Below are 13,632 nucleotides of genomic sequence, written 5' to 3' on the forward strand. Positions count from 1 at the left end.
GAGTTAATTTCTGGAGGCATTTCCCCTCTTCAGGAAAGATCCTTCTGGGTGATTCTAGCATAAGAGCCACACTGAGAACCACCACACAGACAGCAGAGGACAGTTCTTTATGAGACCACAGAGTACCTGTGAGAGTCACACGGGCAGATGATGGATGACAAGTCCGGACAGTGGCGTCGTTACTTTGACTCCGAGATGGAGAGTGGGCAGGAATCTTACATATTAGCTAATTTTGCTCAAGTGTATTTTTTTGACAGGGTTTCATGTAGCCTAGGCTGGCTTCAAACTTGCTCCAGCTGAGGCTAACTTTTAACTTCAGATCCTTTAGCTTTGACCAAGCATGCTGGGATTACAAGCATATACAACCATGATCAGTTGTATGCAGTGCTGGGGTTCAAATTCTGCGCTTCCTGTTTGCTAGGCAAACACCTTACCAAAGGATGGATGGATATATAAAAAGATTCATTTATTGGGGTTGGGAACTTAGCTCAGTGGTAGAGCGCTTGCCTAGCAAGCGCAAGGCCCTGGGTTCAGTCCTCAGCTTAAAAAAAAAAAAAAAAAAAAAAAAAGATTGATTTATTATGTATACAATGCTCTGCCTCCATGTATGTCTGCAGGCCAGAAGAGGGCACCAGATCTCATTACAGATGGTTGTGAGCCACCATGTGGTTGCTAGGAATTGAACCTCTGGAAAAGCAGTCAGTGCTCTTAACCTCTGAACCATCTCTTCAGCCCCACCCGCTTCTTTATTTTTTAAAGACAGGGTCTCACTGTAGCTCTGGCTGGCCTGGAACTCACTATGTAGAACAGGTTAGTCTTGAACTCAGAGACCCATCTGCCTCAAGAGTGAGTGCTAGGATTAAAAGTGTGTGACACCACACCTGGCCTGATTATACTTTTTGATTAACATCTCTACAAGCAAAAAATTTAAAGAATGAATCACACAGGTGTATCTTAATAATATATAATATATTATCATCCTATATTAATATAGGATACTATGAGTTGCACACACAATTAAAATAGATTAAATAAAATCATGAATTATTCTAAAAAAGAGGAACTGAATTCCAAAATCTGGGGCTTGTTGGGCAGCTAGTCTAGCTGAATCAGTGACCTGCAGGTTCAGTTTAGAGACCCTGCCTAAAAAATAAGATGGAGAGCAACCAAGCACGGAGACACTGAATGTCAACCTCTGCCTTTCACACATACATACATACATACATACATGAGAATCCCCAAACATAACCTCCCTCCACCAGAAAAACAAAACAAACTTATTATTTACTTTCAAAATATAGTGATCTGAAAAGAAAAAAATCGTGATCTATTTTTTAGGACACTTAGTTTTCAACAGAATTGCAAACTCAGAAAGTTTATACTGCCAGTAGTTAATATAGTAAGGTACAAACCCATCAGGGGACGGGCCAGTTACTTCACAGTCAAAGCCTCCAGGCCTTGGTGGTGGGGGTCGCAGCGACAGGGCCTACAGGCCACATTTCCAAGGTCTGGTTGTCAGCTGGTTTCCAGCTGCCCCTCTGCCCACAGGAGAGTGACAGTGGGAGGAAGGGAGATTCCCTTCCCTCCCCCTTTCCTTCAGCAGATCTCTGGTGTTAGCTAACCTCCTTCCCTTTCATGACCATGACTTTCCATTTTGTACTCATAAAATATAACAGCCAATTCTGTATATTAAATCCCTTTTTGCTTTAAGTATCTGGAATGGTTTCAATTCTCAAGAAAGACACAACTGAGTCATCAACAAAGATAGAGAATGACAAAGCCATATTAGAGTGATATTGGTAGTTACCATTTTGAAAAGTCATGTTATTGTCAGATCTGATTACTTTATCATCGTTTCTACTTGAGAGTGACAGATAAATCATTTTAGCACAAAGAACTGTCATTTTCCCCACTTTCTTATTCACATATATTCACTACCTAATAAGTTTCAAAGTCTGAATTCACCAAGAAGCTGACGATGAGACCGTAGTGAACTGCTGCCTGATTACAATTTCCGCTCTTTTGCTAAGAACATCTGACTAGCAAAAGGACTGCATGAAGGCACGGGATTGACGGGATTGATGTCAATGGTGGACATTTTCTGGTGTTAAATGCAAGGGGTTTAATTCTGATCTAAGCACCACAGGGCTGGGTGTTCAGATGCAACCACTTTGCCTATCATGGGCAATAATGCTTAAAAAAAAGGACTATAGATTTTGTACATATGTGTAATTCTGCACTTTCCTTTTTAAAACATCAACTATTAGCTGGGCGGTGGTGGTTTATGCCTTTAATCCCAGCACTTGGGAGGCAGAGGCAAGTGGATCTCTGTGAGTTCAAGGCCAGACTGGTGTACAGAGTGAGGTCCAGGATAGGCTCCAAAGTTACACAGAGAAACCCTGTCTTGAAAAACCAAAACAAACAAAAAACTCAACTATTAAATAAATTACCAAGTCACACGACACAAACCTTTGAAAATATTTCAATATTATATTGATTTAAATTTCATTAAAAGTTTTGTTATGTGACCTCTAAACTGTTCTTTTTAAAAAATAATTTAACTTTATGTACATTGGTGTGAAGTATCAGATCCCCTGGAACTGGAGTTACAGACAGTTGTAAACTGCCATGTGGGTGCTGGGAGTTGAACCCTGGTCCTCTGGAAGAGTAGCCAGTGCTTTTAACTGCTGAGCCATCTCTCCAGCCCCTACATACTTATGTTGATTTCTCAATATCTTAAAAATTAATGTTCCTTTTGGATAAATAAGCAAGGTTTGGCACAGTATAATAGCAATCTCTATACTGACTATTACACTAGAATCCCACATGGTTTTTAAAGCTATGCAGGCTCCTCTGCCCATCCTAACCTGATCCTACAAAAAACAATCACTAAACACTCAACACACTTTGTTCCTATATAAATGAAGTCTCAATCCAAAATTATTAGATAACTCATTACACTCATTTATATCATAACAATCCTAATAAAGGTATGGGGCTTGAACTGAAATGTCACTTAATGTGAAGAGTCTATTAAAGCAGATATCCTACAGCATATATATTGTAATAAAGAATTTGGAATACAATGAATTTGTACTAAGTTTAGTAGTAAAAGAGCACAATATCCAAGTATTCTAACATACAACTCTAATCCAGGCTGAGTGTTAATGTCACTAAGAAAATGACATAGCCAGAGGTCTGAACTGCCTACCAAAGCTCCAGCTTCTTCTTCTTCTTTTTTTCCTTTTAAATTTATTTATTTATTTTTGGTCACTCACCTCAGCAGAATGCTCAATGCCCTTTATTGAAGGAGGGAGGAGGCCTTAAATACAGGCTTACAGCACAATGGGAGAACCCGGAGGGCAGAAGATGCTACAATCTTGCATCTAAACTGTTAACACCCAATATGCAGGATACACAAACAAGGAACTTCCCTTAAGCATTCAGGAGGTGGAAATTGGCAGGGAATTAGCATAGGGAGGACATCAAGGTTAAGGTCAGCAAGCAAGGCAACAGCTACCCAAAACGGGGGCCAGGGCCCTACAGGTCCCCACTTTTACTAAAAAATGAGCTTCTGACTTAGGTTGTGTGGGGCATCAGCAGGTCACCTTACCTGTCATGGAGACACCTGCCCAGGCCACACAGGTGCTCTGAAACACTTATTTTTTATTATATATACAGTGTTCAGTCTGCATGGGTCCCTGCAGGTTAGAAGAGGGCATCAGATCCTATTATAGATGGTTGTGAGCCACCATATGGTTGCTGGGAATTGAACTCAGGACCTCTGGAAGAGCAGCTCATGCCCTTAACCACTGAGCCATCTCTCCAGCCAGTCCAGCTTCACTCCTCCTAGAAGGCACTTGCCTTTCATCTTAGGACTAGTGGTCTGTGGCAGCACAGGGGGTATCCACAATGGAATTAAGGGGGAAAGTGGTGGTTAATAGGACAGAAAGCTGTGCTCCCTACTTCAAAGGAAATGTTTACCACACCTCAACTTGGGATCTAAGGAAGGCCCAAGCAGAGACCAGGAAGAGATGGCAGGTCACCAGGGGATTCCCTCTCAGGCACAGGAAACATCTGCTACCCAGAAAGGACATCTCTGACATGGGCTAGTTACAGATCCTCTTCCCTAGCTCTCATCCCCTTCCTATCCCAAAGGGAGAACTGGGCTGACCAATAGCATTCCAGGTAACATATCCTCACTGTCACAATTCCAACAACTCAAAGGATTTGTGAAGAAGAAAACTAGGGTAAATTCACAATAGATCCTACTATCTAAAACTAATAACCTAAAATATTTAACCAATCTTCAATTCTGAAAATCATTTCCAATGTTTTCTGTGTTAAGCACCAGAGAGAACCATTACTGTGTAAACATCTTGTCTTACTATTATACATTTTAGACATAATATTGCCAGGCCCAAAGACACACATAGACACAAAATCAAAATTCCCTCCAGAAAGCATCCATCTCTTTGTAACCAGGGAAAGGGTGAACTGTCTTGCCTTTCCTGTGATAGAATAAAACGCACGAGACCCCTAGGGAGGACAGAGACAGATTCTAGAACCACAGAAGGGCACACAGATGAAGAAGAGAGGCAAAAACAACACAATCCTGCTACGTTTCTTCCCTTTCTCATGGAGCCCCAGGAGGCTGCATGTGGAGTCCTGCGCAGTATGTTTTGGACATGTAGAGACAGCACACATCACATGTCCTAGGACTCTAAGCTACACCTCAGATGTTTGTGCAAGCATGATCTATGGTGCTACCACAACAAAATAACCACTAGATCCATTTTTAGAATTTGTTTCCTTCTAGGACCACACAGGACAGTGTTCCGAGCTCGCCACAGAAACAACTAGAAAAGAAAAGAGGACAAAGAAAACGCCGTTCATCTCCTTGTCTCAATCAACAGACAATCAGCTCTCTTAGATTACCTAACACTGCTGACTCCACTTAGCTTCCTGGTCCTCTCCTTTAGTTTACTTTCCCCCTAACCATGACCAGGGCTACAAGCTGAACTGCTGCTGCTTCCTTTAATCCAATCAGTGCAGGGAATCAGAGATCTCACTCCTCTGCCCATTGAAGACTTCTGTTTTACCCTGCAGGCATTTGCTATCTCAGACAAAATAAACATAAGGATACCATTCTGTGGTACAGAGTATCAAGTCTGGGTAATTAAGGCTTAAGGCCTATTCTACAGAGGTTTTATTTTTTCCTAAACTTAGACCAAAAGGAAATTAATTAGCCAACAGCATAGGACACAAGATTTTATCTATTAACTGTTATCTAGACTTCCTTTTACCTTTGGGAATTCATCATATCTCTCAGGGCTCCTTTAGTACTGTTAACATTCTACAGCAACACTCCCAGTAGTAAGCATTTGGCTCCTATCTTAGTTGGGGTCTCTTTGTTGTTGTTGTTGTTGTCTTGGTTTGTTTCAAGACAGGGTTTCTCTGTGTAGCTTTGCGCCTTTCCTGGAACTCGCTTTGTAGCCCAGGCTAGCCATGAACTCACAGAGATCCGCCTGACTCTGCCCCCTCGCCCCCAGTGCTGGGATTCAAGGCGTGCTCCACCACTGCCCGGCATTAGTTGGGGTTTCTATTGCTGTGATAAACACCACGATCCTAAGCATGGGGAGGAAAGGGTTTATTTCCTCTTACAACTTGCAGTGTACCATCCAAGGAACTTAGGGCAGGAACCTGGAGGCAAGAACTGATAAGGAGGCCAAGGAGTAATGGTACTTACTGGCTTGCTCCCCAGGGCTTGCTCAGATGGCCTTCTTATAGCACTCTGGACCACCAGCCCAGGGATAGCACTGTCCACAATGAGCTGGGCCCTCCCACATCAATTAAGAAAATGCACTACAGACTTGCCCATAAGCTAATCTAGTAGGGGCATTTTCTCAAATAAAGCTCCTCTTTCCAAAGAACCCTAGCTAGTATCAAGTTGACATAAAATTAGCCGGCACAAAAACAAACAAACAAACAAACAAACAAATTAGCCAGCACAGCTCCTAAGCCAGACTGCTTGGGTTGAATATTAGGACTGGTCAGTTCCACTCATATATGCAGTGATAGTTACACTTCAAAAGGTAGAAGAAGATGACAAGCCATTTTGTAAGAACTCAAAAGAGTAACAGACATATAATGTGCTAGGATACACAAGAAGACAACTGACATCTCTATCATCCATTGTCCTAGCCATATACTTCAACAGAAAGGGCTAAGAACACTGGCAGTCCTCACTTTGCCTGCGAGTGAAGGACCATAAAAAAGCCTGTGACACCTGAAATGAAACAAAGCAATCTTAATAATAACAAGGACAACCACCACTGTTCCAGAACCCTTAAGATTTTCAGAGAGTGACATGGAGTTGTATATATTTCTGTATGATATGTGAAAATATGTCAGCACATTAAAACTGGTATGGTAAACCATACAGACACAGAAAACAAATACAATTAGTAAATTTATGTTTATAAGGTCTGTTGTGATTAGAAACATTGAGAATAAAGTGGTATTATCTGTCTGTAAGACCCGATCAAGAACAATTGGATAGTGGCTCCCTTCCACCCTGTAGCTCCAGATATAGAGCAAGCACCTTTCTATCTTAGCACAGGTCACAGGAAGCTGCATGACTGCGAAGGTCCAGAGCTTAAGGATCCGACATCATACAGAAGACTTACATTGTACTGATGGTTAGCGACAGGCTTGTAATTGGTTGTTACAACTTTGTCCAGCTGCTGTGACAGCCTTACAGGTTTGGAAGATTCTTCTATTTGCAATCTGAAAAACAGAAGGCATTGTTAATACACTGCTTAGTAGAGTGGATCCTGTAGAGTTATAAAATTACTAATAACATGTAAGCAAGTAAGCTTAGAATATCACAGTAGCTTTACCATAATACTTAGAAACACAGAAAAACAACTACAATGTAAAAACTAGCCCCATAAACTAAACATACCAATTAGGTCACTACAGTCCTGAAAGTAGTTCTGAAACGATTTTGCATGGGTAAACCAAACTCCTGAGGAAAACAAACTGTCTTTATTGTCTAAAATTCATCATGATTAATCCAAAGCTTCCACTATCCTGACAAGAAATAAAGGTGTGTTAAAAAAAAAATACTGCCTTTAGAAAAATAATTATAAACACACAATTCCATGTATGCCATGAGGACACCACACTATAAATGCCTCTATCTTTTAAAGCAGTGACTTTGGGATTTTTATTGTGTCCTCATTTATATATGAATTTTGCTTCTTAATCCATTTGGTTTATAAGCACAGTAAATCCAAAAACCTGTTTTAAGAGGGGAAAAATACAGCTCACAAAAGTGACTATTTTTAAAGACACAAAGGTATCATTGTACCTTTAGACTTCATCAGCAGGGTATCAGAATACAAAATGTAATATACTTTAGAAAATTGCCTACCATATCTGGCTAATTTATAATTGAAGAATAAGCATGAAATAAAACTATTTTTGGAAAAATACCTGGGCTTATCCCTTATGAATCTCACTGAGAGCCACTCAAGAATGGAATGCAGTGAAGCCTTTAAGGAATCAGTGGATGCAATGGAGAACCGAGAACCAGGCTAGAAAACAGCGTGGCTACTGTTGTAGGTTGTTTATTTTTACTTTAAAAAAATTTTTTTTTTATGTATGCCTGTTTTCTTTCTCCCCTCCCTCCCACTCTCCTTCCCTCCCTCCCTCTGTGTGTCACATGTACGTGGGGGCTCAAGGAGACCAAATGATGGTGTTGGATTGCATGGGGCTGGGGTTTTAGGTGATTGTGAGCAGCACAATATGGGTGTTGGGAGCTGAACTCAGATGCTCTGGAAGAGCAGTATGTGCTTGTGACTCCTGCACCTTTTGTCCAGCCTCAGTTATTAATTTTTTTTTTAATGTGGAAGTACATGAAAGATGGGAAGAGATCAAAATTAGTACATTTTAAGATTTTTTTTTTTTTGGTTGAGTTTTCTCAGATCTCTACAATAAACACCTATGACTTGTATAATCAGAAGATAAATTAAAAGAAAATACCCCCATTTGGTCAGAGGTCAGGGATATAACGAAAAGGCTGAACCTAGACACTGACCGAATGTTAGTCAGTTGACAGCAGTTCTGGGGACAGGGCAGGTGGCATTCAGTCAGCTGACAATGATATGGAGGAAAGGTGACTACAAGATGTAAGAGGGTTAGCTGGTATAGAGCTGCCCAGGGTCCTAGGGAAGACAAAAAGGATACAGCGACTCTTCTAAGTGAAACAGTCTTGAAGAGACTGGGGGAGACCCTCAGGAGGGGAGGGGAGTGATGGAGACAGACAAGACAATGTAGCTCCTTGGCAAAATAAAGCAGGCACAATTAAGTGGCAGTCTGTTGTGTTCTGACTGTAGCCCTCCCCTGCACTCAGGCACTCAGCTTACAGTGACTGGCTGTGGAAATCCCTCTGCTGCCAATCAGATGACCTCCCTTGCTTCAAGTACCTCCCTCCATGTTCTCTGGAGACATCAAGGAGAAGGCAGGACCAGCCCCTTCTTTCCCAAATCAATCACTCCTAGTACCCCACAACTGAAGCCCTGAGTTCCAGTGTGTGGAGGCAGCGCTCTTTATAGATGGTAGCTCAGTCTTGCCATACCTGCACCTGAATTTCTCTGTAACCTCTGCACTCTGACTCATGTTCACGAGGCACACTTGCCTTTCAATTCTAAAAGTCAATTTCATCATCAGAGTTGTGTCACTTTTATTATCAAGGCATCAAATATTTTAAATAAAGGAACATACTGTTGTTTTCTTTTAAATAAAGAGCTCATACAAAAATTTAACCTTTCTATTATACATTAAAAAAAGTCAATTCTCACAGTTTTGTTTTAATTAAAAGAAGACATCCTATGACTCAAAATTCAAAAGGTTAATCTATGGACTGAAAACACAACACATTTCAGAAGAACTTAATCTTAAAATATTTTCATTAACCATGAATAGTTTAAAATAGCTTAACAGGCTTTTTTATTTAACACTAAATAATTCATTTAATATTATCTCATAATGTGCCAGGACAACTTGTAACTCTATTTTATTACTAACAATGCTCTAAATTAAACACTGCTGGCTTCACCACACTTTCAACATCAAAACAAGGATTATCTGGGTTTTTCAATATACTATAATTTGAAAATATTCAGTTCATAAAGCAGAGTTGCCAACTACAGACAGAGGGGTTAGGCTGAATGAGGAGAAAGCTAAATGCTTCTGTGTCCTGACTGTAACTAAGACTAAGTCTTATCTTTTTCATAACACTAAAAGTATAGTATTATTTCCAAGAAATTGTAATAAGGAATATAATATCCTTCATTTTGTCTGTTTTCTCACCAGGCAGACCTGCCTGGCTTCAAACTCAGGGATCCACTTGATTTTGCTTCTCAAGAGCAGGGATTCAAGGTGTGTACCATCATGCTTGGCATTAGAAATATGGTACTATTGATCACCTTTGTTTTATAAACCTCTTAACAGATATTTGGCATGAATTCCTAATACCACTACAGGACAGTTGATTCAGAAAAATCTGCACATTAAAAGGTTAGGAGAAACTGTAGGTTTTTAAATATTTTCTCTAGTCACAAAGAAAAGTGAAAACATGTTTATAATGCTAAGGTAGTTTCAAATCATACTTGTTTGTCACAGTATATGACTTTCATGTAGTCAAACTTTTAATTTTTAAATTTATAACTATATATATATGTGTCTGTGTGTGGGTAGAGGCCAGAAAAGGGTGTCAGGTCCCCTGGAGCTGATGTTATTATAGGCAAGTCTAGGCTGCCTCAAGTGGATACTGGGAAATGACCTCTGGTCTTTTGGAAGAGTAGTATGTTCTGTTAAAAGTGGAGCATTCTCTCCAGCCTAGAAAATCAGAAATTTAAAGCAAAACAGTAAACAAATATGTGCTTTAAAAACAGTGCTCTAGGGGCTGGAGAGATGGCTTAGCACATACTGAGCATATAGAGTGCATACTGGGCTTGCAGAGAACCCAACTTTGGTTACTAGCGTCCACAGGCAGCTAATAACCACCTGTAATGCCGACTCTAGTGATCTGAACCCTACCCTCCACCTCCACTGACACTTGTACTAACATGTATACATAAAGATACTTATACCTGCCGGGTGGTGGCGGCGCACACCTTTAATCCAAGCACTCGGGAGGGAAAGCCAGGTGGATCTCTGTGAGTTCAAGGCCAGCCTGGTCTACAGAATGAGTTCTAGGAAAGGTGCAAAGCTACACAGAGAAACCCTGTCTCAAAAACAAAACAAAACAAAACAAAAAAACAGCAGTAAGAACATCTGCTCAGCTGCGGAGGGGTCAAGGAGAAGGTGGCACACTTTGGGAGCAACCAGGTATCTCATCTTCACACTGACTCAAGATTTTGTTCAAGTAATTAGAAATTTTGGTAACTTTCAACTTACCCATTGCAGTATTTATTTTCTTAGTTCAAGCCAGGCATAATTTCTCATACACTTAAAGATGAGTACACCTGCACACATCCCATACCCCCCCCCAACCGCCCCCTCCACCCAGTAAATTTCTGGCACAAACCATCTTCTTAAAAACAATGTACAATAGAGTACAAAAGTGAACTCACACAAGCACACATAGATAATGAAATAATAATTATAAAGCCCTTAACGAGGTCTGAGGACACACAGTTCACGTGCATGAGAACCTAGGCTGACCTCAGGAATGGCGGGGGGGGAGGAGGGGAGGAGTAGGGTAAGAAAAAGAGAAGGGGAGGGAAAGCAAGACGAGGAGGAGAATGTTAGCATACTATTAGTATGCTTTAGTTGTTATTGTACCTGTTGTTGCTACTGAAGGACCCATATTGCACCAATATGTATAAGAATTACCCCAAGAAGCACATATCTTTTAATTATTACTTGCTTTATATACTAGATTTTAGAAATACATAGAAAACCTGTGTTCATTTATTATTATTTTAATGGTGGTATTTCGTTACATGAGATTAAAAATATCCTTCATCAGGCTAGAGAGAAGGCTCAGAGGTTAAGACCCAACCAAGTAAACTCACAGAGATTTATATTATTTACAAACTGTGGCAGGCTTCTTGCTAACTGTTTTTATATCTTAAATTAATCCATTTCTATTAATCTATAAGTTGCCATGTGGTTCGTGGTTTACTGGTATCTTAACATCTGCTTCTCATCATGGCGGCTGGCAGCATCTCACTGACTCAAGCTTTCTTGTTCCCAGAATTCTCCTCTCTGCTAGTCCCGCCTATACTTCCTGCCTGCCTACTGGCCAATCAATGTTTTATTTATCAATCATAACAATACATTCACAGCATAGAGAACATCCCACAACACATTACTGTGATGAGAAGTATCTTTAGTTTTCATCTTTTATTATATTAAAAACTGAAGGCTTGGGGGCTGAAGAGATGGCTCAGTGGTTAAGAGCACTTGATGCTCTTGCATAGGTCCAAGATGCAATTCTGAGCACCCATATGGTGGTTCAGAAACATCTATTAACTCCATTTCCAGGGGGTCTGATGCCTTCTTCTGGTCTACATGGGCACACACATACATATACGCAGGCAAAATACTCATACACATAAAATAAAACAAAAAAACCTGAAGGTATGTAGTGGTATACACCTCAGGCAGAGGACTGAGAATTCCAGGCTAACTTGGATCATATAGTGTGTGTGAACACTGCCTGGGCTATAGAATGAGACTTTGTCTCAAAACAAAACAATAAAACCCCCAAAAACAAAAAACAAAACAAAACAAAGACACCAAAGGCTTATTATAACCAGAATTATATTAAATTTAAATACCTAGGCTATTAAGCAGCCTCAACTTGTAACCCTCAATTTCTCTGACTCTAAAAAATGTTAAGGCTAGAGATCAAATAAGGTGTTTACAATGAGAGAAGTACTATTTCTCTAGGTAGCTACAAAAGTCTGAATCATTTTTCTAAATTAAAATTTCTACACTCTATGACTATGTGATACATACCAACACAATATAGTGGTGGAATTAAACAATTTCTTTTCAGTAAATTAAAAAGCACCATCTACAAAATTCCAGTTGCCTATTAGTGGAAATCAGAATTGTTGGCTGTGCATCATGTCAAACTGCAGGAAGTTACCCAGGTGTATACTAACCAAGGGCTGTTGCTATGGTGACTAAGCAAATATAGCAAGAGGCTAATTCATTAGTGACTCTGTGAAAAATATAAATGCTGGAATAGATGGGAAATATCTGGCAGTGTATAGCCACTAATGTGGGCTGAGATTCATAAAAGAAAATGTAAATTTCTTAAAAGAAAATGTAAATTTTAGCATGCTGTTTAAAAAATTAAAAGAGATTTTTGTGCTAACTAAAGCCTAATCAAGTCAGGAAGAAACAAATTAGAGAAGGAGGTAGCTTTCAAGGGAGAGAGCTCTATTCAGTACCAGCTGCTGAGGCACTGATATTGATATTACATGGGGAAAACCTCCAAGATTGCCAAACAGAACTGTGAATAGGCAAAGGGCCCCCACAGCCTTCAGCCATATGGTCTCTGGCTCTCTCTTCATTGAGGGATACATAGAAGGCTAAAAGGAGGCTTTGTGCACGTTTTTCTTATTAGAAGAAAGTAAACTTTAAACAGTAAAAATAAAAGCTGGAGATAAACACCTGAGAAACAATTTCAAAAGACAAATGCTAGATTTGGATTTGACCTGAAGCAGTTAAATTTCCATGCCGAAGAATTCATCCCATACAAACGTTGCAAACTAAGAAAATCCAAGGCTTTTTGCCATTTCTTATGATTTTATATCGTCATTTTTCACAGACTCCTTCTAAGTAACAAAAGCTGCTATTTCATTCAATGTTATGTTGTGATCTTTTGATGCTATAACACACAAATACAAAATTCTAGTTCTAAGTGAAGCGTTGTCTTAATTACATGGAATGTATCACTAAGAACTGCGGCACCTCATACCAGACAGACACATTACTAGGACTTGCTTTAGTTAGATTTCTTCCCAAACCACCGGGACTATGGAGACTGGCAATAAACAAAATTTACTGACTTCCACAAATATAAGGCAATGTTATTCTTGTTCTTCTTTCTTTTTCGTGTGTGTTTTTTGTTTTGTTTTTTTGTTTTGTTTTGTTTTTCGAGACAGGGTTTCTCTGTGTAGCTTTGTGCCTTTCCTGGATCTCGCTTTGTAGACCAGGCTGGCCTTGAACTCACAGAGATCCACCTGGCTCTGCCTCCCGAGTGCTGGGATTAAAGGTGTGCGCCGCCACTGCCTGGCTTTTTTGTCTTATCTTTGGTTAAGTGTGTCAGCTTATAAATTCTTTAGCTTATTTAGTTCTTTGATTTATCCTTCTAAATTTCTTTGTTAGGTCTTGTAAACCCTATTCTACTTATCCCGGACTGGAGTACACTGCCCTGTTAGAAATTCTCCTCTCAACCTCCACCTCTCCCTTTTCCAGAACAGGACCTCATCAATCATCCACGTTTCCCAATACACACACTGGGGCTGCCTCTCTCCCATACTCAAGCACTCGAACCACAATTTCTCTGGAACATGCATTCGTGCTTCCTTCTTACCTGTCAAG

At 40.0% G+C, this 13,632-nt stretch overlaps 1 protein-coding gene across 1 annotated transcript in view; it reads right to left on the minus strand.

Moving 5' to 3' along the window:
- Gtf2f2 (general transcription factor IIF subunit 2) overlaps positions 1 to 13,632 on the minus strand; it is a 120,484-nt gene that overhangs the window by 21,856 nt on the left and 84,996 nt on the right. The window contains exon 6 of the mRNA XM_036199687.1: positions 6,690 to 6,789. Within this exon, the coding sequence (XP_036055580.1) occupies positions 6,690 to 6,789 (100 nt within the window). The remainder of the gene's footprint in view (positions 1 to 6,689; positions 6,790 to 13,632) is intronic.

The sequence above is a fragment of the Onychomys torridus genome, chromosome 9 (assembly GCF_903995425.1).
Source record: "Onychomys torridus chromosome 9, mOncTor1.1, whole genome shotgun sequence".
In the NCBI taxonomy this organism is placed as follows: domain Eukaryota; kingdom Metazoa; phylum Chordata; class Mammalia; order Rodentia; family Cricetidae; genus Onychomys; species Onychomys torridus.